At 34.5% G+C, this 25,298-nt stretch overlaps 1 protein-coding gene across 3 annotated transcripts in view; it reads left to right on the forward strand.

Moving 5' to 3' along the window:
* Ipmk (inositol polyphosphate multikinase) overlaps window positions 1-25,298 on the forward strand; it is a 51,639-nt gene that overhangs the window by 5,946 nt on the left and 20,395 nt on the right. For 2 of the 3 annotated variants that reach the window (XM_078041907.1, XM_078041918.1), the window contains exons 2-3: window positions 5,906-6,000; window positions 15,359-15,455. In XM_078041907.1, coding sequence (XP_077898033.1) covers window positions 5,906-6,000; window positions 15,359-15,455 — 192 coding nt within the window. The remainder of the gene's footprint in view (window positions 1-5,905; window positions 6,001-15,358; window positions 15,456-25,298) is intronic. The other variant, XM_005334332.4, reaches the window with a different exon arrangement.

Here is a 25,298-nt window from a genome sequence, read left to right on the forward strand (position 1 = left end):
ACCTCTTTCCTCTAAATAATTGTATAACTAAAAATGACTATTTCTTACCTAATCTTGACCAAATGATCAATTTCAGAATATAACATTTGGCTTTTGCCATTATTTACATAATATTTCTTATACTTGACCTTAGTTAAAGGCTGAAAAGCGATATACTAATATCCTTTATAGCAGTGTTTTTGACTGTACAGCATCAGACATTGCATTTAGTTGTCATAACTTTTTTAGTTGCCTGGCATTTAGATCAGGTCTTTATTTTTATTAATCTTTTTTAACCATGAAAATTTTCAAGAGTTATAGGCATATGGCGTTTTATAATATCCTTAAATTATGTTTGACTGATTTTTTTCAGGTGTGATTAGATTCAGGTTATGCATTTTTGGTGAAAACATTGTTATGTTGTGCTCTAAAAAATCATGATAAGAGGCACAAGATGTTAATGATAGTGTTGATGTAACTTTGATCATATGATTAAGTGATGTCTGCCTAATTTTTTCCAATGTAAAATTATCATTTTTACTATAGTAATTAAGTAATTTGAGAGGAACATTTTGAGATAGTTGTATACCCTGTTCCTCATCAAACTTTATATCCAGTGATTAAACATCCATTGATGATATTTGACACACTCACTTATTAATATGATGGTTGCAAAACAAATAGTCAAACCTTTTCTGTTACTTTGGTTAATCAGCATTCCCCTCCTTATTTATTTATTTATTTATTTATTTATTTTAAATGATTTTGGTCATCAAACCCAGGGTCTTATGTGTACTAGGCTAGCACTCTACCCAGACCTATCCCCTAACCTTTTTAATTTTATTTTGAGCAGGGTCATTTTGTGTTGCCCAAGCTGGCATAATTTTTCATCTTCCTGCCTCAGACTCCTGAACAGTTGGGATCATAGATGTGTGCCACCATGTCCAGCTTTCTTCATTATCTATTAGGATGGAATATTCATTTCAAATTTAAATGAATAGATACTATCTATTATTGTTACTGTTGATTTTAATGCTGATGTTCTCCCAGATTTGGGCACTGGTAGCTTCTTTAGGCTTGCTACTGTATGTTAATATTGCTTTTTTTCTTGTATTTTCACTTTCTGGCATAAAGGTTTTCTATGTTCATTTTGTGCTTTTCATGTTCACACCCTGAAATGAGCCATTTTTCTTCAAGGAAACTGGCTCCTATGGGGATGAATGGTGTTTAGAAATCAAGATCTGGATTCCAGGTGTGGTCATTGCTCCTTGCATGTAGTTCTGTTTATTCTTTCACCAGATTGGATAAGAAATATTTAATTTCATATTGTTGAAATTTTGAGTTCATTCTTATAATTTAGCAGAGTTTTTTGTTTTTGGTGTTTTTGTGCTAGAGATTGAATCCAGGTCCTTGCAAATTCTATTAAGTATAGCCTCATACCTATAATGTATTTATTTGTTTATGTTTTTGTGGTGCTGGTGAACCAACCTGGGCCCTCACCCATGTGCTTTACCACTGACCTATCTGCCTAGCCCCCCCACCCCCCCCACACACACTAAAATTCAATACTACAGGGTTTTTGTTTTCTCCCATTTTCTGTTTATATCTCCTTTCTTCATTGAGAACTTTGCTCAAAACATTTGTATATTTAATTTTTGAAATATTTAAACCAACTTGCATTCCTGGAACAGAGTTCACATGTCCATGATAAATTATCCTGTATATATTGGTGGGTTTAATTTGCTTGTGTTTTGCTAAATTTTTTTTGGCTATGTTCACTTGAGATCATGTTCTATATATTTTATTAAATCTGTTGTGGTTTTTAAAAATCATGATATATATTGGCTTTGTAAAATTGGGAACTAATTGATATTTTTTCTGTTTTCTGATGAATTTGGTAATTTTTTAATTGATATTGTTGTTTGATAAAATTTACTCATAAAGCCATTGGTCCCTGCAAGTTGTCTTAGGTTTTAAATTATGAATTCAGTATTTTTAGTAGATGTGACAATTCAGATTTCTTATTGTGTCAGTTTCAATAATTTATGTCTAAAGGAATTTGTTCATTTTATCTGAATTGTTGGTTTTACTAGTATGAAAATTCTGATTCTCTTACTGTCCTTTTAATGTTTGTAGGATTTGTAGTGATATTGTGTTTTTTCACTTATTCCCCAAGAGAATATATATTTTCATGTTATTGATCTCAAAGAATCACCTTTTGATTTCACTTTTTCCCCCTCCATTGTCCATTTCTTATTTCAATGACTTTTTTGCTCACATCTTTGTATGTATTTGGAATTAATATATTATTCTTTTGCTGGCATCTTAAATTGGAACTTTTTTTCTTATATAAGCACTTAGAACTACACATTTCTCTTTTAAGAATTTGGATTCCAAAAATTTTGATATGTTGAGTTTTCATTATTTAATTTAAAATACTTTCTAATTTCCTATTTGTTTTTTGATTCATAGATAGACATATGTTGTTTACTTTCCAATTATTTGGTATTTCCCCAAACATTGTATTGTTATGTCCATTGTGGTTAGAGAATATTCTCTGTATGAGTCTAACTTTTAGATTTTAAGACTTTTTTTTATGGCCTAGCTTGAGTTAGTAAATGCTCCATTTGTGCTTGAGAATGTGTATTCTGTTGGATGTAGTGCATTTTTGAAATGGAATTTGGCCATGTTGGTGTTGTGGTTTAGATATGAACCCAAAAGCTCATGAGTGAGACAATGTAAGCAAGTTCAGAAGTGAAATGATTGGGTTATGAGTCTTAATCTAATTAGTGCATTAATCCCCTGATAGAGATTAACTGGGTGGTAACTATCTGTAGGCAGGTATAGTGTGGCTGGAAGAGGTGGGTTTTTGGATTATATATTTTGTCCTTGGAGACTGTGGGGTGTAGGCAGGGGCATACTCTCTCTCCCTCTTTCTCTCCCTCCTCTCTGCCTCCTGGTGCCATGCCCTGAGCTGCTTTCCTCCACACTCTTCTGGTATGACATTCTGCCAATCTCTGGGCCCAGAGCAGTGGAGCTGACTGTCTGTGGACTGAGACCTCTGAAACCCTCAGTGCCAGATAAACTTTTCCTCCCCTAATGTTGTTCTTATCAGGTCTTTTGGTTGCAACAGTGAACAAGTTGGTCACTAAACACTGAAACAGTTGGTCAGGCTGGCCTCAAATCCTAGCCTCAAGTGATCCTGCTTCCTCAGTCTTTTGAGTAGCTGGGACTCTGGGGTGCATGCCACTAAGCCCCACAGGATATAACATTCTATGTGTCAAATTGGTCAAGTTGTTTGATAGTGTTGAAGTTTTATATATCATGTACTAATGTTTTATTGATTACTAAGAAAGTCATTGGGGTTTTATTTATGGTTTTGTTAATCCTTTCACTTCTGTCAGATTTTGCTACATGTCTTTTGAAACTGTTATTAGGTATGTATATATTTGTGTCTTCTTAATGAGCTGACCTTATTATTATAGAATGTTTTCCTATATATAAGAATCCTTTTCTTGAAGCTTATAGTGTCTGATATTGTGTAGTTTGATGTATAATAATATCGATATATCATCTTTCTTATGACCTGTACTTGCATATTACCCTTTTCCTTCATTTTTACTTATAACCCACATGTCTTTATATTTAAACTGTTTAGGATTTTGTTTTTTCCATCTATTTAATATTCTGATTGTCTTAGCTCCATGTTTTTGTTTTTCATTTGTTTTTAGAATATTTCAGCCTTTGTCTTGTCAAATATTTTTTCAGTCCCTTTCTCTCATTTAAAAAAATTTCCCTTAAGTATTTTTTTATACTTTATTTATATAATTGAGTTTAAACAGAAGACACAGTTAGCATATGCTTATTTATCATGTCATAGTTTTACTTCTAATAATAAAAGCAAAATGCCGAAGTCTGGCTGGGCAGGATACACCCTAAACCTGGATCCGCCCTAATCCAGTAGGATCCTCCCTAAACCCGGATCCACCCTGGTCCTTGAGCAGGGTCACCTTTCTCAAACATACATGCAATGTCACTGCAGATGTCCAAGGCAAGTCCATTTCCACGAGTCCTTCCTTTAAGCAACATGGGGTACGATGACAAGGAAATTGTCATACCTACTTGGCTAATGGCTCTCAGCAGCAAGACATGTTTCTGGAAGAAATATTTTTAAAAAAGAAAAGAAAAGAAAGAAAACTTACCTAGAATGTTCCTTTCATGGATAATTTTTTTTTCCCTTAAACTGGGGATTGAACTCAGGGGTGCTTAACCACTGAGCCACATCCTCATCCCTTTTTATATTTTATTTAGAGACAATGTTTTGCTGAGTTGCTTAGGTCTTCCTTAAGTTGCTTAGGCTGGCTCTGATCTCTCAATCCTAATGCTTTCAGCCTCCTGAGCCTCTGGTGTTTGCCATTGCACCTGGTGCAGATGGAAATTTTAACTTGTGTTTATCTTTACATAATTATAATCCTCCTGAATACACAACTTTTGTTGTGGTGGTGGTGGTAAAAGACCCCAATGTAAAATTGACCATCTTAACTATTTATAAGTATGAACTAAGTGTTAACAGAGTTCACATTATTGTGCAACACATCTCTGGAACTTCTTGATTTTTTTTTTTTTTTTTGGTATTAAACTGCTTTGTTTAAAAAAAATTTGCATTCTTTAATTTTGGAGGAAAATAAAACAACAACAAAAAACACAGTACAACATCTAACTCTACTGCCAAATTAGATAGGGGATAGGGGCTTGAGGCCCTTGTTTCTTGCCGTAAGATGCCAAGGACAGGAGAAAACCCACTAGAAAATCAATCAGCGGAGGAAGCCAGGTGGGAAAGGGCCATTCAAGGCTGTAGGAGCCTTGGGGACACTATATAGAGGTCAGATTTCTCAGTGGCAACTCCTAACCTACTACTTTTAGGCGAGAAAAACTTTATAACCATTGAATAATTCCCCTGTTCCCTTTTCTCCCAGCCCTTGGTAAGCACAGTTCCATCTTCTGTTTCTAAGAGGTTCACAATTGGAAATCTTTTCATCAAGACTTTTTATGTATATAACACTCTTCATTAGTCCCACAGAAAATGTCATAACCAGAGGAGCAAAGGATTTACTTGTTCTAAGTCCTTACTTTGAGGAATGGAATTCCTTTTTCATAATTTTTAGTTATATTTTAGTACTCTTAAAGTCCCCAGATCTTTTTAACTGCTTACAAACTCATCTTATCCAAATGGATTAATATTTACCTTCCTTCTAATCTATAGTAGGTCTTAAACAGAATTGATTGCTGTATTTCTTAAGCTGAAACTCTGCTTTTGTTGAGTTAAAGACTCCTCACTTTGAATGAACTGATTATAAAAAGGTGCCCCTTCCTATACAAGACTTGGTGCCTGCTCTCAGCCCTCACTTTTCCCAGTGGCTACATATCCTTGTACTATCTATACAGCTGTGAACAGTTCATTAGAGTCAGAAAAATTTCTTAAGTTGCTTTCTTAAAATAGAGGAGAGACTTCTAAAACATTACCAAGTAGGAAATCCATATGTGGCCACTGTTGGCATTTTTATTTTGTGTTTATAAAAACAGGATCAATCTGTGCTGCTGCTTTTAACTTGTCTCTGGTTTTTAATGGAATGTCTATTACGGAGGTATTTTCATAAAAATTTACACTTACATTTATTAGAATATGAGGGAACTGTAAGGGTGTAGCAGTTGGAGACAATAAAACTAAGTGATTTAGAATTTGTGTTCTAGTGCTTTGCATATAAAGTACTAAAACATGTTTGTTGAGTATTAAATTTTCTAATATAAGTAAAATTAAATCGCTAAACTTATGACAGTGGTTTGCCTATTCTGGAACAAATATATCCTGTGAATTAATGTACCCTATAATTAAAACACTAAAAACTTTCTAATTTTTGTTCCATAGGTATACTGCAACACCCAGATGGCACAGTTTTGAAACAGTTACAGCCACCTCCAAGGGGCCCGAGAGAGCTGGAATTTTATAATATGGTAAGTAAGGTAAGATTTGTTTGTTGCATTAAAAGTGTTTTTCAGAGTTTTTTAGTGGTGACTCACGGTAAGAAATATGTTTGACAGCCTGTCCTAGTTCACTATGTATAATAGAAACAAAAACTTCATGAAAAACAATGCTTATGTTTTACGGTATTGGATGCAGTGTAGTATTTTCTATTCTATTTCATTTCTCAAAGGGTCTGAGTCACTAAATTGATTTCAACCTGGGTAGTGACCCACAATATGATAAACACTTAACTGAGAGTCTCCATAGTGTCAGAAATGTTAACTTACATAAGTGTTTTTACTATAGAATTTCTTAAAAATGCTAATCTGCATTGTGAATCTCTAAATGGGAAAGGAAAACATCTGGTTAACCATAAAGACTAGGAATGTTTTTTTAGTACATTCATAATATTCTGTGACCACCACCTGTATCTAATTCCAAAACATTTCTCATCATCCAGAAAAAAACCCTCTACATATTAAACCACGATGCTGCATTATTCTTTCTCCCAGCACCTTAAACCATTAATCTGCTTTCTAATGGGCTTCTCTGTTGCCATTTCATATAAATGGAGTCAGACAAAATGTGGTCTTTTTTCCCTTAGCTTTCATTTTCTGTAATGTTTTTAAGGTTTATGTACATTACGACATACATCAGTGCTTCATATATTTTTATAGCTGAGTAACATTCCATCATGCATATATACTATATTTTGCTTAGCCACTCACCTGTTATGGATGTTTGGGTTGTTGCACCTTTTGGCTTTTGTTAATAGTGCTATGAACATTCATGTACAAGCATTTCAGACTTATTTCTACTTTTTGGTATATACTTAGAAATGGAAATATTAGGTTAATTGGTAAAGCTGTTTATCCTGAAGTGGCTGGACTATTTTATATTTCTTCAGCACTATATGAATGTCCTAATTTTTCTACATCCTCACCAACATTTCTTATTTTGTCTTGAGTGGAATTCTAGTTACTATAAAATGTTAATCTTAATGTAGTTTGTTTTGATTTGCACTTCTTTAATGGCTGATGGTGTTTAGCATCTTTTCATCTTATTTGCTATTAATATATCTTTTCCAAAGTATGGAAAAGATACCTTTCTGCAGGTTGTCTTTTCATTTGCTTTCTAGTGTCCTTTGAAGCACAAACTTGATTTTTTTTTTTTTTTTGTGTGTGTGTGTGTGTGTGTGTGTGTTCATGTATATGTGTGTGTGTGATATTGGGAATTGAATCCAGGACCTTGCACAGTTTAGCATGTGCTCTATCGTCCAGCCCCAACCCTTTTTTGAGACTCAGTCTCACTATGTTGCCTAGGCTGGTCTTGAACTTGTGATCCTCCTGCCTTAGATTCCTGAGTAGGCTGGGATTACAGACATGCACCACCATAGCCAACAATCTTTTGAATAGGTAAAGCCCAGTTTACCTATTTTTTTTCCTTTTGTTGCTCATGCCTTTAATATCATATCTAAGAAGCCATTGTCTAATCTAAGGTCATGCAGATTTATATTTTTTGTTTTCTTTTAAGAGCTTTATAGCTTTAACTCTTAAAATTAGGCTTTGGATCCATTTTTTATGAATGGAAGAAGGCATCCAACATCCTTTTGCATATGAATATCTAGTCATCCATTATTATTTTTTAAAATCGCTGTACTCTCCCCATTGAATTATTTTAGTAGCTTTGTCAAAATCAGTTGACTAAATGTAAAGGAGAAATGCTTAAAGGAATTTTGCCAGTAATGAAGGGTGAATTTGGAAGCAAGAGGCTGCAAATTGATATTGGTACAGACTGGTTTGTAAGTTCTCAATTCTGTTCCATTAATTTAGATATCTGTTTACACTCTTATTATAGCTGTGTAATAAGTTTTGAAGTTGGAAAATATGAGTTTTTCAACTTTGTCCTTTTTGAAAATTGTTTTGGGTGTTCTGGTTTTCTTGCATTTCAGTTTATATTTTAGGATCAGCTTGTCAGTTTCTGCCAAAAAAGCTAGCTGAACTTTTTTTTTTTTTTAAATGAACTTTTTACATTAGTTTGGGAACTTTTGTAGTTTTATCCTTTATTCTTTTAATGCTACATTTTGTGTTGATTGAATTTTACATGTTGTCAACTTTTAATTTTAGCAATAAATTGTAATTTTTTTATGTCAGTGGTTTTGGTTTGCTAGTATTTCATTGAATATTTTGCATTCATAAGGGCTGTTGGTCTGTATTTTTTATAGTGCTGTATATGATTTTTTAAAGAATTCATCTACTTTAAAAGAACTCAGCTCAAAATAACAAATAATGTTAGACTTACATGAAAATTCTTTAAATGATGGGACACTGTAAAACCACTCTTCCAGTTACCAATTTATTGCCTCTCCGTTCCAAATTCACCCATCATTACTGCCTCTGTGATAATGAACTTAATCCTTGTAGCATTTCTCCTTTACAGTGAGATCATTGTTAAATATCCCCAGTAGAAGGCATCAGAGAGATATTGCAGGAGAAAGAGGCTGCAATATCTGTTGATGATTCTATCTGTGTTCTATTGGTCAGCAGTATAGGGTTTCTTGCTACAGTTGAATATCTGGAAATATGTATCCTCTGTCACCACAGAGCCCTGGCCCAACCTGGTTATCACTTTGTGGCACTTCCAGCACAGAGGGCTTCTGTGTATGAATTTGTGCCTTGACTCCTTCATAGTCATCTCCTCTTCATATTTGTCTTCTGCCACCATCCTGGGATGGACATCAGGCATTCTAGGTTTCCTACCTATATGGCAGACAAACTCTCCTTTGGGCCTGTGTTCTTGGTTACTCTCTGTGTGGTTGCTTCATGCATATCCAGTTGTGGGCCAGCTCTGGGTGGGTTAACCAAGTGGACTTCTCTACTATTCATTGAGCTTCAGTTTTGCCTTCTGCAATGAGGTCTAGATATCTGTTCACACTCTATTATTGTAGTTGTTGAGTAAGTTTTGAAATTGAGAAATATGAGTCTTTCAACTTTGTTCTTTTTGAAAATTGTTTTGTCTATTTTGGGTTCCTTGCATTTTGGTTTGCATGGAACCAAATGAGTTCTGCTTAGGAAACAGGCCTACTTTCCAAGTTTATCCTTCTTAAGCCAGAGAGTATCTTAGAAAATTCTCATTACATCTTCTGGTTGCTCTTTCATTGCTGCTTAGTAATTCTTTATATTAAATGTGCATTGCTTAAATCACTGAGGGCTTCTTTTTCATTATTGCCTCCAGAAATGATGCATGTTCTTCATGGGGAAAGTTAACTGTCAGTTGTGCAATACAATGTGGAATGCTTCTTGTGCATTCCAGAATACTTTATATTTTAACTCACCATGGTATGTAAATATATTTGAATAGAGAGCCCAAGTGCATATATGTGTGCTTTCTTCCTTTCTTTTTTTTTTTTTTTGGTGGGGGAGGGCAGGTGAGGGTATTGAGAGTTGAACCCAGGATCACTTTACCACTGGGCTACATCCTCAGCCTTATTTTATTTTTTGAGACAGGGTCTTGTTGAGTTACTGAGGGTCTAAGGTTTTTTTTTTGTTGTTTGTTTGTTTTGTTTTTTGCTTGGCTCTATTGTTTTTCACTTGTACTGAATGCTTTATATAAGTGCATGGTAATTTTTCACTGGTAGTGCTTCTGTTGTTCCTATATTAAATATGTTTCTAGTATTTCTCCCCCTATTAAAGTTCTCTTAAGTTTAGGGACCATCTAGCAGAAGAAGATATTAGAAGTTTAATAGATAACAGTGAAAGGAATAGGTGGGTATATTCATTTGTTATGGCTGCCAGAAAGAGTAACACAGATTAGTTATGCAGAAATTTACTATTTTACTGTTTCGTAGGCTAGAAGTCTCAAATCGGGGTGTGGTTTCTTTTGAGGTTCTCTCTCTTTTTGTCTTGTAGATGGCTGTTTTCTCTGTCTTTTCCTGGTCTTCCCTGTGTGTGTTCATGTCCTATACTCCTGTTCCTGTTACAATTATAACAACTTAGGGATTACCTTAATAACCTCATTGAATCTTAATTACTTTGTTTTTCTTTCCCAGTATTGGGGATCAAACCCAGGGCCTCACCATTGCCAGGCAAGCAGCCTACCAGTGAGCCACATTCCCAGCCCCCATTATTAAAGACTGTTCACTGCCTTAGGTACTGGGGGTTGCAATTGGGCATATTACTTTCGGTGAAGCACAGTTTAGCCTATGATAATGTGTTTGATTCCTATGGAGTGAAAGTTTGTTTTCTTTCCTTTTTGTGAAAAGTGACATATTACTGGAGCATAGGCTTTGGGATTGTGTTCTAATTTTAGTTCTAACATTTAGTTGTATGACTATGAACCATGACTGATTTTTCTCCAGGTTTTAAAATCCCGTGGTTATATTAATACTGAATTATTAAGTTCCAGTGAGATTTAGATTGCATACAGTAATCTAGATATCATGCTTGAATAATGTTGCCACATTCTTGTTCTGCTTAATACACAACATTTCTTTCTTAGTACACAATATTTTTCAGGGCTGTTTTTGTGGAGAGACAATAATGTATTTTCTTTTCTTTTCCTTTCAGTTTCTGATAAAATGGATTCTATCATACCATAGACATTCTAGCAGTTGGCCCTAATGAGATATTACCTGTATAAATATGTATGCTCACTTGTAAATTTGTTTGCAGTTTAGACTTGCCTTAAAGCAAAGAATTTCCTTTCCCCCCATCAAACATTTATATTTACTTGTCAATCTGGAATATACAAGCAGACTTAATAATCATTAAATTTGTATGGAATTGTAATTTTGAGGATGCATGAGATGCATTCCCTTGAATTAGAAATTGTATTCTGTCTGGGATATTAGGTCATAAATTTTGAGTATTGGGTTTTTTGGGGGGCAATATTAGTCCTTTGTGTGGTGAGAATAGGTGGGTGTATATTTGGGCAACCATACGTTGTATATTTTTTGAACAAACCTGATTTATAATATTCTGTGCTATGTTTTCCTAAGTATACTTTTTTTTATATTGTACCAAATTATAGGTTTTGACTTGCAAAATGTGGTCACCATTCTATATGTATATTCTATATTCAGGCATTTAGAGAACCTAATATGTTATCAGGTGTATTCATATTCTATTACTGTAACAAAATACCTGAGATAATCAGATTTTAAAGAGAAAAGGTTTATTATGGCTCACAGTTTTAGAGGTATCAGTACATGATTGATTGGCTCTGTTCCTTAGGTTGTGGTGAGGCAATACATTATGGGAAGAGCCTGTGGGTGGAACAGAACTTCTCACCCCTGCCCAGGAAGCAAAAGGGGAAAAACAACAACAAAAAAAGAGTATATAAAGAGATTGGGGTCCCACAATCACCTTTAAGGTATGCCCCCAATTATCTAAGGGCCTCCTATATACTAGAATCTACCTCTTGAATGTTCTACCAGTTGCTGACTATACCAAGCTGGAGACCAAGCCTTTAAAACATGGGCCTTTGGAGGATATTTAGCATTCAAACTATAGCATCAGGTATCTCCAATTTCCTCACTTAATTTTAAAGGCAGTGTATATAGTATGATGGCTCAGAGTTAAAGCAGTAAGTCTCTTTTTCTTTCAGTTAGTTTCACTAATTAAAATTTGTGTGAATTTTAGTGAATTAATTACTAGTTCTTAGTTGCCCTACAGTAATAGCTAATAACATGTACTAAATAAGCCAAGGTCTGTTGTACTCATTACATTAAAAAATCACCACAACCAATGATTTTCAAATGCTTTTTACTTTATTGCCTCATCATTTAAAAAAACCCCCAAAAACCAAAATTAATACATTAGTATTTAGAATAAAAATTATTAGCCAGGTGCAGTGGCACACATCTGTAATCCCAGAGGCTCAGGAGGCTGAAGCAGGAGGATCCTGAGTTCAAAGCCAGTCTCAGCAGTTTAGCAAGGCTTTAAGCAACTTAGCAAGACCCTGTCTCAAAAATATAAAAAAGGGCTTGAGATATGACTCAATATACAAGTGCCCTTGGTCTCAATTCCTTGTACCAAAAAGAAAAAGAAAAGAAAGAAGTCTAATTTTAAGTCTCCTCTGAGATTCAAGGGAAATTGTTATCTGTGAGCCCCTATACAAATAAAAAAGAAGTTACATACTTGAAAGATGCATTGGCCCAGGGTAAATACACCCATTCCAAAAGAGAGGAAAAGGAAAGTAGAAAGGAAGGATCAGACCAAAGCAAGACAGTAACCCAGCAGGGCAAACATTAAATTTTAAGGTCCATGTATGGCATCCTGGGCACACTGTGGCAGGAAGTGGGCCTCCAAGGGCTTGAACAGCCTCGCCCTTATGGCCTTGCTGGCTGCAAGATACATGTCTGTTCTCTTGGACTGGCTTTCTTTACTGCCTGCAGCTTTTTTTTTAGCAGGAAGTCCATGTTCTTGGCATCTCTAACTTCCTAGGGTCTTTTACAGCTTTGGCTTCTCTCTCTCACAGTTCCATGTGTCACCCTGTAGGTAGGGCAGCTTGCAGGGACTCTGACTATTATTTACTGCCTGGCCTCCTAGGCTTTCGTTCAAAATCTTGGTGAAAGCTTTTGTGATGTTATGACACTTGTGTTTCCTTGCCTACAAAACTAGTGTTGCAAGGAAAACACCAAAGTCTGCTGTTAGCACAAGCAGTTCCTGTGCCTGACTGAACCATGGCTGCACTGGTGTTTCAGTCAGCTTTTTCACTGATGTGACTAAAAGATCTGACTAGAACAATTTTAAAGGAGGAAAAATTTATTTGAGGGCTCACAGTTTCAGAGGTCCTAGTCTTTAGAAGGCTGGCTCCATTCCTTTGGGCTCCAGGTGAGGCAGAACATCATGGCAGAAGAATGTGGCAGAGGCAAACAGGGTTGATCAGGAAGTAGAGAGGGGGAGATTCCACTTGCCAGATACACAAACATATATATATATACCTAAAGTCAGGTACCAGTTCCCATGTCTGCCAGCCACACCCTACCACTTCTCTTAGCACGCAGTTAATCCCTCTCAGGGGGATTAAATCACTGATTAGGTAAAGACTCACAACCCAATCATTTCTCTTATGAGTCTTTTTGCATTGTCTCACACAGCTTTTGGGGCACACCTCACATTCAAACCATGACAGCTGGCTTCTGAGTTCCTTGTCAGCTGAAATGAATGCCAGTGGAAAGAGAAATGAGGTGGTCTTGGGTGGGCAGAATGTCTTGGAACTGTCTTTTAAAAAAGATTCTGCCCTAGAAATTCTGAAACAATTTTCACTTAGATACCTTTGAAGCTGTAATGGGTGGGTTCCTACAAATTCCTGAGATGTCCTCAGGACACATTTTCTTGTACCTGCATGAAATGCTTGGCTCCTTTTTTTAAAAAAAAATATTATTTATTTTTTAGTTTTAGGTAGGCGCAATATCTTTATTTTATTTTTATGTGGTACTGAGGATCGAACCTAGTGCCTCACTCATGCCAAGCGTGTGTGCTACCACTTGAGTCATATCCCCAGCCCTTGGCTTCTTTTTTAATGACCCTAATATCTTCACCATCCTTGACCACAAATAGGCACTTTTAGCCTATTTTGTCCCATCATCCTAGATGTGCAACACCTATAAAAGCTTAAATATAGTATGTTATGTAATAATTCAGAATTATTATATAATAATAATTGTAGCATAACTACATTATTGATTAACATTGTGTACATATACACATATGTAAGCTCTGGATTATGATTTCTGTCCTATTTTGATGTACCTGTGTAAATTTCATTGAAATATTTGTAGAATTAAAAACTTGGGACTTAATGGATTCAACATTCTTTTCTTGTCAAGCTGTGAATTTTTCAGTCTATCTCCTTTGCTTTTTGTTCCCAGTTCTCAATGCAAATCTAGCAGAACCAGTGATACCCATGTTGCAGCCTGAGTGCTTTGTTGCCTTGAAATTTTCTCACCAGATAAACTAGTCTGTCCTGTTTAGGGTCAGTCTCACACAACATCCCCAAACATGGACATAGTGCAACCAACCTATTTTTTTTTCCTCCCACAATGTAACAAGAATGGTCTCTAGTTCAATATCCAGTGGAGTCCACATTTTATCACTCTAGCCTTTACTGTCCACATTTTTCTGTCTTCCCTTCCGTCTTTCCTGGGATGGGATACATTTTTTAACTAGTGATTCAGTTGCTTAACAGTTTTCAGGGTTTTTTTTATTTGTGATAGTAAAATGTAGTTTGATTCTATTTTTTATAGAAAATTGCCCACTCGGTAAAGTTCTTGATGATATTTAAAAAGATATCTCTGCTGTATCTGGTATGACTCCCTTTTCAGTCCTAATGTTGTGTTTGCTGTGTCTTTCTTTCTTGATCATTTGGTTGCTAGCATACTTGGAGTGTATTATTGTGTGGAAAAAAAGAGAAAGAAGCCATGATATTTCACTGTTCAGTATTTAGAATTTTATTTATTCCCCATGTTTCAGCTGAACAAAACTAGAGCCTGGGTCCAGGATATCCATAAATCTGTAGTATCTTCTAGAATTATTAAAGGTTATAAATCATGGAATTAAGACTTATATTGTATTAAAGGATAAGTTTTTTTTAAAGAGAGAGAATTTTTAAATATTTATTTACTTATTTTAATTTTCAGTGGACACAGCATCTTTATTTTTTATTTTTATGTGGTGCTGAGGATCAAACCTAGCACCCTGCGCATGCCAGGCGAGCCGCGCTACTGCTTGAGCCACATCCCCAGCCCCAGGTTTTTTTTTTTAATAAGAAAAAAATGAGCTGGGTATGGTGGTACATGCCTGTAATCGTAGCTACTGCTACCTGGAAGGCTGAGGCAGGAGGATCAAAGATTGCAAGTTTGGAACCAACCTCTAAAACTTAGCAAGACTATGTCTCCAAAAAATAAATAAATAAATAAATAAAAAGGACTAAGGTCATAGCTTAGGGATAAAACACTCTGAGTTCCAGAGTTGAGATGATGTTTTAAGTAGGCACTCAATTCCCTCCTTCCCTGGGGCATGGAGGGCAGTTAATTGTTCATTGAATCTCCTCTGACCAAAACTTATTTACATATTTAGGGTAAGAATTATTTTGCATTTGATGTCAGTTACCTGCAATTTACACTGTTGTGAAATAATCCAAAGGACAGTAAAAGGGTAGTATTACAGAACCAAGGAAAGTGTGTTTTAAATAACACATAGCTTTTCATTGGAGACATAGTGATATTTTTTGCTTACTCCAGATTTATTTCCAATTAAAACTCTCACCAGATAATTGAGTCAGTGATATTGTGTTTGAGAAATGTGCAGGGCAACAATAAGAAACTAACCAGTTTTATATTTCTCTTTGTTTCAGGTTTATGCTGCTGATTGTAGTGATGGTGTTCTTCTAGAGCTTCGAAAATATTTGCCAAAATATTATGGCATCTGGTCACCTCCCACTGCACCAAATGGTAATACTTTCTTAAAAGTACAGCTTCTAGTTTCAGTTCATAAGATTAGTTTTCTGAATTTATATAAAGGGAAAATTAGTGTGTGTTATAAAAATACAGAATATATGTGTTCTTACTAATCTTTCTTCACCTCACTAAACAAAGCTTTTTAAAACTTTTGCTTTACCATAACCATTTTCTTAAATGGCATATACAAGTTAATGATCAGACTGTTGTTATAGTTGAATGAAAGTATATATACTAGTACTTAATACTGTTTTAATTTATATATGTTCTTCTTTTCTCATTTATTATATAATTTCTCTTTCTATTTTGAGTAATAAAAAAATTCAAGAAAACAAATTTCTCTGCATGACTTCTCTCTATTCTATCTCCCTTCTTCACCCCTGCCTTCAGGCTTTAAGTTGCAGTCTTTTGAAAAGCACTGCAAAGTTCCTTAGAGGATAAAATAATCTATATTAAGAATTTAATTTTCTTAGTATTAGTTAATACTTGCAGCAGTATCTACCCCTTGAATAACTTTGCTGGAGCAGGTAGAATTTAAGCGAGTAGCCATTGTTTGAATAAGTTTAAGAATAACCTATAGTTCCTCCTCTACAGTTGTTTTGGTTGGGTCTTTAAGTCATAGCATTGAAAAAGCTGATACAGATAATCAATACAGAAATCAATAGCAAAATGTTAGACTTAAAACTGGTAATTATGTTAATTATAAGTCAACAAATTCATTTAAAATTTAAAAAAAATTATTAGACTGAATTGAAAAAGTTAATATTAGCTTTGTTTATAGGAGGCAACAAAGACACATTTTAATTATAAGGAAATAAGGATGTGAATAAGTAAAAGGACAGGAAAAGATATTTAAGATATGTAAACACTAACAAAAATAAGCATAGCTGTGTTTAAAAAAAAGAATGACCTCTATAGTATTTTTATTTTTCATTTTTGGTAGTACTGAGGATTGAACCCAAAGACACTCTATCATTGAGCTACATCCCCATCCCTTTTCATTTTTTGTAGTCTTGTTAAAATGCAAATTTATAGGCATTCAGACATTTTGATTATTCAGGTTTGAGTTTAGTGGTATGATTTGTAAATAAAAGGTACAAGTTTTCTGATGTAGATCTTGAACTACATTTTGAGAGTAGAAAGACAAGGAGACTCCACTTTGAGCTTATTCTTCTCCTCATTTGTTTCCTTCAACTCATTGACTTAGTATGCCAAGTTTCATTAGTAAGAAATCATGGTATCTCACTGTGATTGATTATCATCAGTTAGGTTAGTTGTAAATTGATGGCTCCTTTGTGTGTTTAGGACTGTCCTGTTCTTCAATTGTATGGAAAAACTGAGAGTGAGCTCAGGCTCTGTTAACATAAGGCAGAATATGCTTTATCTGAAATGTTTGGGACCAGAAGTGTTTCAGGTTTGTGAGTTTTTCAGATTTTGGAATATTTGCATATGTATATGAGATATCTTGATGGGAGCTAGGCCTAATCATGAAATTCATGATTATATGCACCTTGTAGTCTGAAGGTAATTTCTTTTCTTTATTCTTTATTTTTTTGGTACCAGGGATTGAATCCAAGGTCCCTACTATGCAACATCCCTGGCCCTTTTTATTTTTAGTGAGACAGGGTCTCACTAAGTTGCTTCTACCTTAGTTATCTGCAAGTTGTGCACTTGATAACAGTAAACTCTTTGAGCTCATTTTCTGTATGTTATGTTAAATTGTCTTATAAAACACTAATTCTATTAGTTGAATATAACTGGAGATTTTAGTGCTAGGAAGATGAAAAGATGAGTTGAAGAAAATAAAAAAGAGGGTAGAAAATTTAAATAGTAGGCAAAAAATGACAGGTCATAAAGTATACATGAAATGGAATGGTCCAGTGATATCAACAGTTGCCTCAGACAATTTCCTATTTTTTTCTTACTTTATTTGCTCTGGAAGGTGTTGGACAAAACTGTACCATGCAGATTTCTCAGTTTAAATTTTGCTAGACTTCATGGAATCATATTTCTACTTTTAACCTTTTGATTATAAGTAAAATAAATGTAAGGTGGCCAGCTTACACGTACGTTTAGGGTACAAAATCATGAAAATAAATATTTTAGTAGATTTAAAATTTAATAAAGTATTAATTATTTAATATGGTTTGTATCTGTGCTTTACATAACTTAAATTAATGACATTATTTTTAAAATTGGTGTGGGCACCTTATGTTCTCAGGGAAGTGTTTTATTATTTTTAAAAATTTATTTTTAGTTGAAGATGGATACCATACTTTGTTTTGTTTATTTATTTTTTTATGTGGTGCTGAGGATCGAACTCAGTACCTCACACATGTTAGGTGAGTGCTCTATCACTGAGCCACAACCCCAGCCCCTCAGGGAAGTGTTTTATAAAACTAATAGTTTTTTCCTTCATAATCCAAAGTAGTAAAATGCTGAAAATAGTAAAAGTCATTTTACTCAATTTGTTCAACGAGATTATTATATAGCAACTTGAACCATAATTGCTGACCACATACATTATTTTCTTTCGAATTTTCGACAGCTTTATTTATTTATTTATAAAATATTTACTTTTTAGTTATAGGTGGACACAATATCCTCATTTTATTTTTATGTGGTGCAGAGGATCAAACCCAGTGTCTCACACATGGTAGGTAGGTGAGCGTTCCACCTCTGAGCCACAACCCTAACCCCTGACAGCTTTATTGAGATGTAATTTACATATTATAAAACTCACTTATTTGAAACATACAATTCAGTGGTTTTTAGTGTATTCACAGAGTTTTACGGTCATCACCATTATCTAATTTTAGAACATGGCCGGTGGGATTTTTTTTCTTTTATTTTACTTGTAAATGGACACAATGATTTTGTTTATTTTTTTATGTGGTGCTGAGGATTGAACCCAGTGCCTCATACATGCTAAGCATGTGCTCTGCCACTGAGCTACAACCCCAGTCCCTGGTAGAATGTTTTTAATATTTTTATTGGCAATTATCTTTGAAGATTTGGGGCTAGTTATATGTAATAAATCTCATTTGTACTTGTGTATAAACACTTAGAAGTATATTACATGTACCATAAAGAGACCTTTAGATATTCGATAGTTATTTGAAGTGATAGAAAAGTTTAACATCAAGAACATGAAGTAGATTTGAGCAGATGGAGAGTTTTCAAATAGAATTGGTAGGTTTCTGGATTCAAGCTTCTAATCAGGTTTCAGGAAGCATGTACTGAAACAAGCCAGCACACATCCGTTCCTCACCTCCCTTTACTCCAAATTTGGGGGCTCACAGTCTCTACTTAGAATTCTTTCTACTATAAACTTTTTTTTCTGAAAAAAAAAATGGCTGGATATTGATGTGGAAAAACAATTATCTCTCCTTTTTTTGCATTTGGCTTAATTTTTTGTGGTGATTCTTCACTTGGTCTTAACTCCTTTTTTGGGAGGTTCAGAAAAGAAGATAGTAGGGCTGGGGTTATAGCTAAGTGGTGGAGTGCTTGCCTGGCACTTTTAAGGCGCTAGGTTGATCCTCAGCACCACATAAAAATACATAAATAAAATAAAGACATTGTGTTCATCTACAACTAAAAAATTTTTTAAAAAAAGTATAGTAGATTGTACAGATAAAATTGGTGAAAAACGTACTGAAACTTGGAATTCATATTTCAATAATTTATATAATCATTAATGTTCATTAAAGGGAACTTGAATAAGTCATCTTTCAATTCCCTGAGTGTCCTCCACCCTGACTCCTTTTAAACAGATGGCTAGTTGCCTTCATCTTTATTGTTTAGTTATCCGTGATTTAAAATTTTTTTTCATAATTCAGATGTTTCTGAATTTTTTCCTTTGATGCTGGGAAGTTTTCTGGCTCTCTTTCTTACAGTATCAAGGCTATGTTCAAGCAGTAGAAAATGTGCTATAGGTTTTTTTTTTAAAAATATTTTATTAGTTGATGAACCTTTATTTATTTGTTTATACGTAGTGCTGAGAATCGAACCCAGTGCCCCACACATGCTAGGCAAATGCTCTACCACTGAGGCGCAACCCCAACCCTATAGGAATTTTTTATACTTAACATATTATAAAACAATATAAGTGTCGTATGTAATTTATGTTTACAATAATTTTTTTTTAAAGAGAGAGAGAGTATTTTTTAATATTTATTCTTTAGTTTTCGGTGGACACAACATCTTTGTATGTGTGCTGAGGATTGAACCTGGGCCACACGCATGCCAGGCGAGCGCGCTACTGCTTGAGCCACATCCCCAGCTCAACAATAATTTTATATACGTGTGTGCACTTGCATGCGTGTATGTGTGTGTGTGTGTGTGTGTGTGTGTGTGTGTGTTTTGACATACTGGGGATTGTACCCAGGGGCTCCTGTATGCCAGGCAAGTGTTCTACCATTGAGTTATATTCCTGCCCTTAATAATATATATGTATATTTATACACAAATATACATACATATATATATATTATATAGACAATTTGAGACAGGCTCTTGCTAAGTTGCCCAGGCTGGCCTTGAACTTGAATCCTCCTGCCTTAGCCTTGCAAGAAACTGAGATTACATGCATGTGCCACCATACCCAGCATGAGAATTATATATATTTAACAAGATAGAAAAGTTTTTTCATTCACAGTAACCTTTATAATCTTATATTATGATCAACAACATGAAAATATATAAATATTTTAAGCATACTAAAAATGTTCTTGGTAAAGCCAATGAGAAATCTTAATAGTCTGTTTATAATAGCATGAAGTATATTTTGGAATGATTTCTACCACAAATTTTTTTTTAAAATATTTTTTTAGTTGCAGATAGACACAATATATTTATTTTATTTATTTATTTTTATGTGATGCTGACTTAAACCCAGTGCCTCATGTGTATGAGGCAGGCACTCTACCCCTGAGCCACAACCCCAGCCCCCACAAATTTTTTTAACTATACTAATTCTAGATATATTTTTCAAATGAATTAATGTATAAGTATTGGATTGACTATAGCCCCTTAACTACATTTCTGGTTACTGTGACCTCATGAAATGACCTTTACATATTTATGAAGAATATATATCCTTTTATTTATTATATAGATACCATCACTAATCTTTACAGAATGTCTCTCTTAGATCTAGGGTTAACAAACGCCAGGCCTAAGACCTCTGGAGGACTGGCTTTTTAAGAATAAATTGTCCTGAGTAGAGAGTTTCCACAGTTTGAAAATTAAATCTAATTACTTACATTATCTTTATAATTTGTACCAACATACATACATATATATGTAAAAATGAGCTGTATTTTTTAATATTCAAAATTTTGTCTCTACTTGCAAACCTCTTACAAGCTAATCATACCATTATATTGTAAGACTTTACAAACACCATATAGTTTAATTTACATTTTTGATCTTGGTCATAGTAAACCTAAACTATTCCAGATACAGCATATTTATCCTATCTTTAGTCCATCAGATTTTTTGATGCAGTTTAGAACATATCTTCTTTTTGCCATCATTGTTTTTATCATTAATATAGCATTAAAAATAGGTTCCATATTTAGTGCAGTAATCTTTAACATCTATGATCTCAATCTGTAACTCTTCAGACTTCAAAAAAAAAAAAAGCAAGCTGGCAATGTTTGAGCAAGAAAGTATTGAACTAGTAAGATGGAAAAGTGAGTAGATTTAGCCAATATATTATAATAGTTGAGCAATTATAAGGCCCTGTTTGACAGGATTGTGTTTTGTAATCATGGCAAATATTTTAACTTGAGATAAAATCAATATGTAATAGATGTTTTTGTTACTATTTAACTGTGGCTAAGACTTGATATTAGCCTCAGGGTTAATAAATATCCATTATTAAATGCTTAATTGGGTTGTGACTGTCTTTTTATTTTGTAGTTGTTAACTTATATGGAAGGGTATGCATATACTTCATAGAATCATTTTATATTTTTGTTTATACTGAATATTGAAGTTTGACCTGAATCTCATTGTTGGTCTAATCTAGTTGGCAGATTTTAATATTTATCAATGCTATACATGTTTAATATTTATATATACTTATAGGTAAAGTTAATAAGTGTTCAGTTAGTATCAGATATGCACCAGGCATTATGCTAAATAAAATGCTGTTTATACTCTTAAAAAGTAGCTCTGTAAAGACAAGGATTTTACCTGTTTTGTTTACCTGTATATCCCAGAACAGTACCTTGTGTGGTAATTATATGTAGAGTATATGCAATTTTACTTTTGAAGTAAAGGAATGTTGTAACCTTCATTTGTGGACCTAGTATTGACACTGCGCCATACAGTATCTCATTTAATCTTTGTGATATCTCTGTGGTAGATTCTAAAATTATTTCCATTTTATATATATTTGAGGTATAGAGAAGTGCTACTGAGGTCACAGAATAATACATGGTAGAGTTGAGATCTGAACTTATTTCTGTGCTTCCAAAGTAATTGCTTTAAACTTTATCATTTTGGTTAAAATTCTTTAGATGTGGGCTGGGGATGTGGCTCAAGCAGTAGCGCGCTCGCCTGGCATGCGTGCGGCCCGGGTTCAATCCTCAGCACCACATACCAACAAAGATGTTGTGTCCACCGAGAACTAAAAAATAAATATTAAAAATTCTCTCTTTCTTTAAAAAAAAATTCTTTAGATGTAAGTTCTAGAAATGAACTTGATTAAACAAAAAGGGAGACTTTATTTATAAGGATACAGGGGTATCTTATGAAAGCCAAGAGTTACATATCTGAGCCCAAGATGGGGCCAGAATTAGAAATCAAATTGTATAAAAGCCCAGGACAATCTCTCTCTGTAGTTTTCTTAATCGTTCCTCTTCTCTCCTTGGGGATCTTGTGCTAGCTCCTCAAGTAGACTCAGAGATGTCACCAACAGGTTTTTTTTTCTGAATCCCTGTTCTAAATTGGTAAGACTGGCCAAGGTTGTGTCAGATTCACTCCTTCCTCAGTGAATTCCAAAGTGTGACAATGACTGCAAACAAATCACTTCTGAGGGTCTGTGGATAGCTCTTGAGCCATCACTGTAATACCCAGTGACATTCTATTTAGTCAAATTGAGTGTTGTAAAAATTCTTTGCCTGTGGCAAGTAATACAGTGTTTCTAAGATTGAAACCAACCCCATAACAATATTTAGTCTTAGGTTATATAATACAGTCTCATATTTTCTCATTCTTTCATCTATTAAGTTGAAATAATGGGTAGTGACCTACAAATGGAAAAGTACTGCTCCATTCTACCCCCAGAGGGGCCTCGCTGAAAAAGTGCCCTTTGTTATCCAGTCTGTAGCATTACCTTATGAAGCCGTCTGTAGAAAATGCCTTTGATCATATAAGTAACTGAATCTCCAGATTGACCTACTTTGAATTAAGCTGTGTTCTGTGGAAAGAATTTACTAGTAGCATTTTTCAGAGTGAATTAATACTCAGATTTATATACAGATGACAGATTATAAAAAAACAGTAACAATCTCAGTGTTCAGATCATGTCCCAGTTTTTTTCCTGCTTACCTTCTTCAGAAGCTTACTTGGAATTCATAACAACATTTCTTTCCTAAGAACTCTGTATCTTTAAAGCATCTTTTGGTGTTTACTTTTAATAATTTAGAAAAAATGATATGAGAATCTCAAGTTCTTATTTTTATTTAGAGAAAATTGAGTTCAGAGAACTAAAACAAAACACCAAACCAACCCTCAGTAGGCCTTAACTTTAGGTTTTTATTTCTGAAAGCTAGTAATAATTAATGTAGCAATTATTTGATCATTTCAATCATAAAGTTACATCAAGAACCTGAAAGTAAAGTGAATTGAGCTAGTGAAAATAAAAATCAAATAAAATCCGTTGCACTCATCTCTATTTACAGAAGAACTGACTCTCTCATAGAGTGAGAAAGGAGGGCCAAGTCTAAACTCCCACTGGGAAGTAGGATTGGAAAGGGTAAACACTCATAATTCAGCAAAGTATTATATTTATACTATAAGTAGTTTACATTTATAATTTCCTCCTTTCCAAAAAGAGAGAAAAAATAGGGATCTTTATATTCAGACTTGCAAAGTCTCTATCCCAGCTTCTATCAGTTCTATTTTATCATAAACAATGACAGATGAATGAATAAAGAAAATGTGGTACCTATACACAATGGAGTATTACTCAACCATTAAGAAGAATGGCTTTGTGACATTTACCAGTAAGTGGATGGATACGGAGACTATTGTGCTAAGTGACATAAGCCAATCCCCCCCCCCAAAAAAAAACCCCAAAACAAAGATTGAGTGTTTTAGCTGGTATATAGAAGCTAACCTACAATGTGTGGGGGGTGTGGGAATAGAAAAAAGTTCAGTAGATAAGACAAAGGGGAATGAGGGGAAGGGAGGGAGGATAGGAAAAGGAAAGACAGTGGAATGAAACTGGTATAACTTTCCTATTCACATATAGGAATATACCACAGTGAGTCTCACCATCGTGTTCATCTACAAGAATGGGGTCCTAATTAGAATAAGATATTCCATGCTTATATAATTATATCAAGATGAATTCTACTGTTATATATTATAACTAAAAAGGACCAATAAAAAAAGAAACAGCTTGTTTTTAATCACCAAATCAACAAGGGGAAAATAACCTTATACTGAGATATAGATGTGGGGTTTTCCTGCTGCATTTCTACTCCCATGGACAGCCTTGTCTTAGTAAGATTTTTGGGTTCTTTTGTCTCCAAATCAATGAGGATAATTTGAATGTGAAGGATCTACCATAACAGAATCTTTAGTCTTTTCTGATATTTGGAATCGAAGCCATGGTACTGAAGTTCTTATACAACTATATATATAAATAGAGAAGAAGGATCCGTTTCCTCTTTTGCTTGATTGGAGATGGTAGGAAAGACTGAAGGACACTGCGTATCTTCTTCTACATCACTTGGTTGTCTTTTAAAGTATAGAAACTTGACTGTGTTCCAGCTCCTTTATCAAGACATTCCACTTGTCCCATGTTTACTGTCTACACTTGTTATGTTTGTGTCCAGACCTTTTGTTTTTTCTTATCCTGTTGAAGATGTCAGAAGTGTGAAGGGCTCCTTCTTATACAGTTGGTGCTGCTCTCATGGGTTACATTTGCTCTTTTGTCATATTGGGCCTAACTTGGGTATAGTCATAACCTTCCTCCCGTATTCCTTTGTCTAAGGGAGAACATTTTTCTCTTGAGGAAGAAGATCTTTCTCCCTCTTTTTTTCCCCACCTGTGTTACTGAGGATTGATCACAGGGGTACTTTACCATTTAAACATCCCCAACTTTTTATTGATATTTTTTTTTTTTTTTTGAGACAGGGTCTCACTGTGATGCTGAGACTGACATTGAACTCCTGTTCTTCCTGCCTCAGTTTCCTGAGTCTCTGGAATTAAGTGTGTGCCACCACACGTGGCAGATGTATGCCTTTTAAATCTGAAGGGCTTAACTAAGTTATCTCAGTTTTGGTTCTGCTGGAGGGGGATATATATATGTGCGTGTATATATGTATATGTATATAGGTTGTATATAGTGTGTGTGTGTGTGTGTGTGTGTGTGTGTGTATATGTAATGTTGTGATTTAATAACTTTGCTAGTCCTGGTAAGACAGGAACAAAGAAAAGGACATCAGAGGGTAAGTCTTCTCTTACCTCTAGTACCTGTTTATTTAATTTTGAGAAAATCGGCTCTTTGTATGACCTTATTTATGTTGATAGATAGCAGGATATAAGCTTCCCTTATCTTGAAAAGTTTTCAGGAGAAATGCTTGTTAGTACATTCAT

This window comes from Ictidomys tridecemlineatus, chromosome 1 (assembly GCF_052094955.1).
Source record: "Ictidomys tridecemlineatus isolate mIctTri1 chromosome 1, mIctTri1.hap1, whole genome shotgun sequence".
Taxonomy (NCBI): domain Eukaryota; kingdom Metazoa; phylum Chordata; class Mammalia; order Rodentia; family Sciuridae; genus Ictidomys; species Ictidomys tridecemlineatus.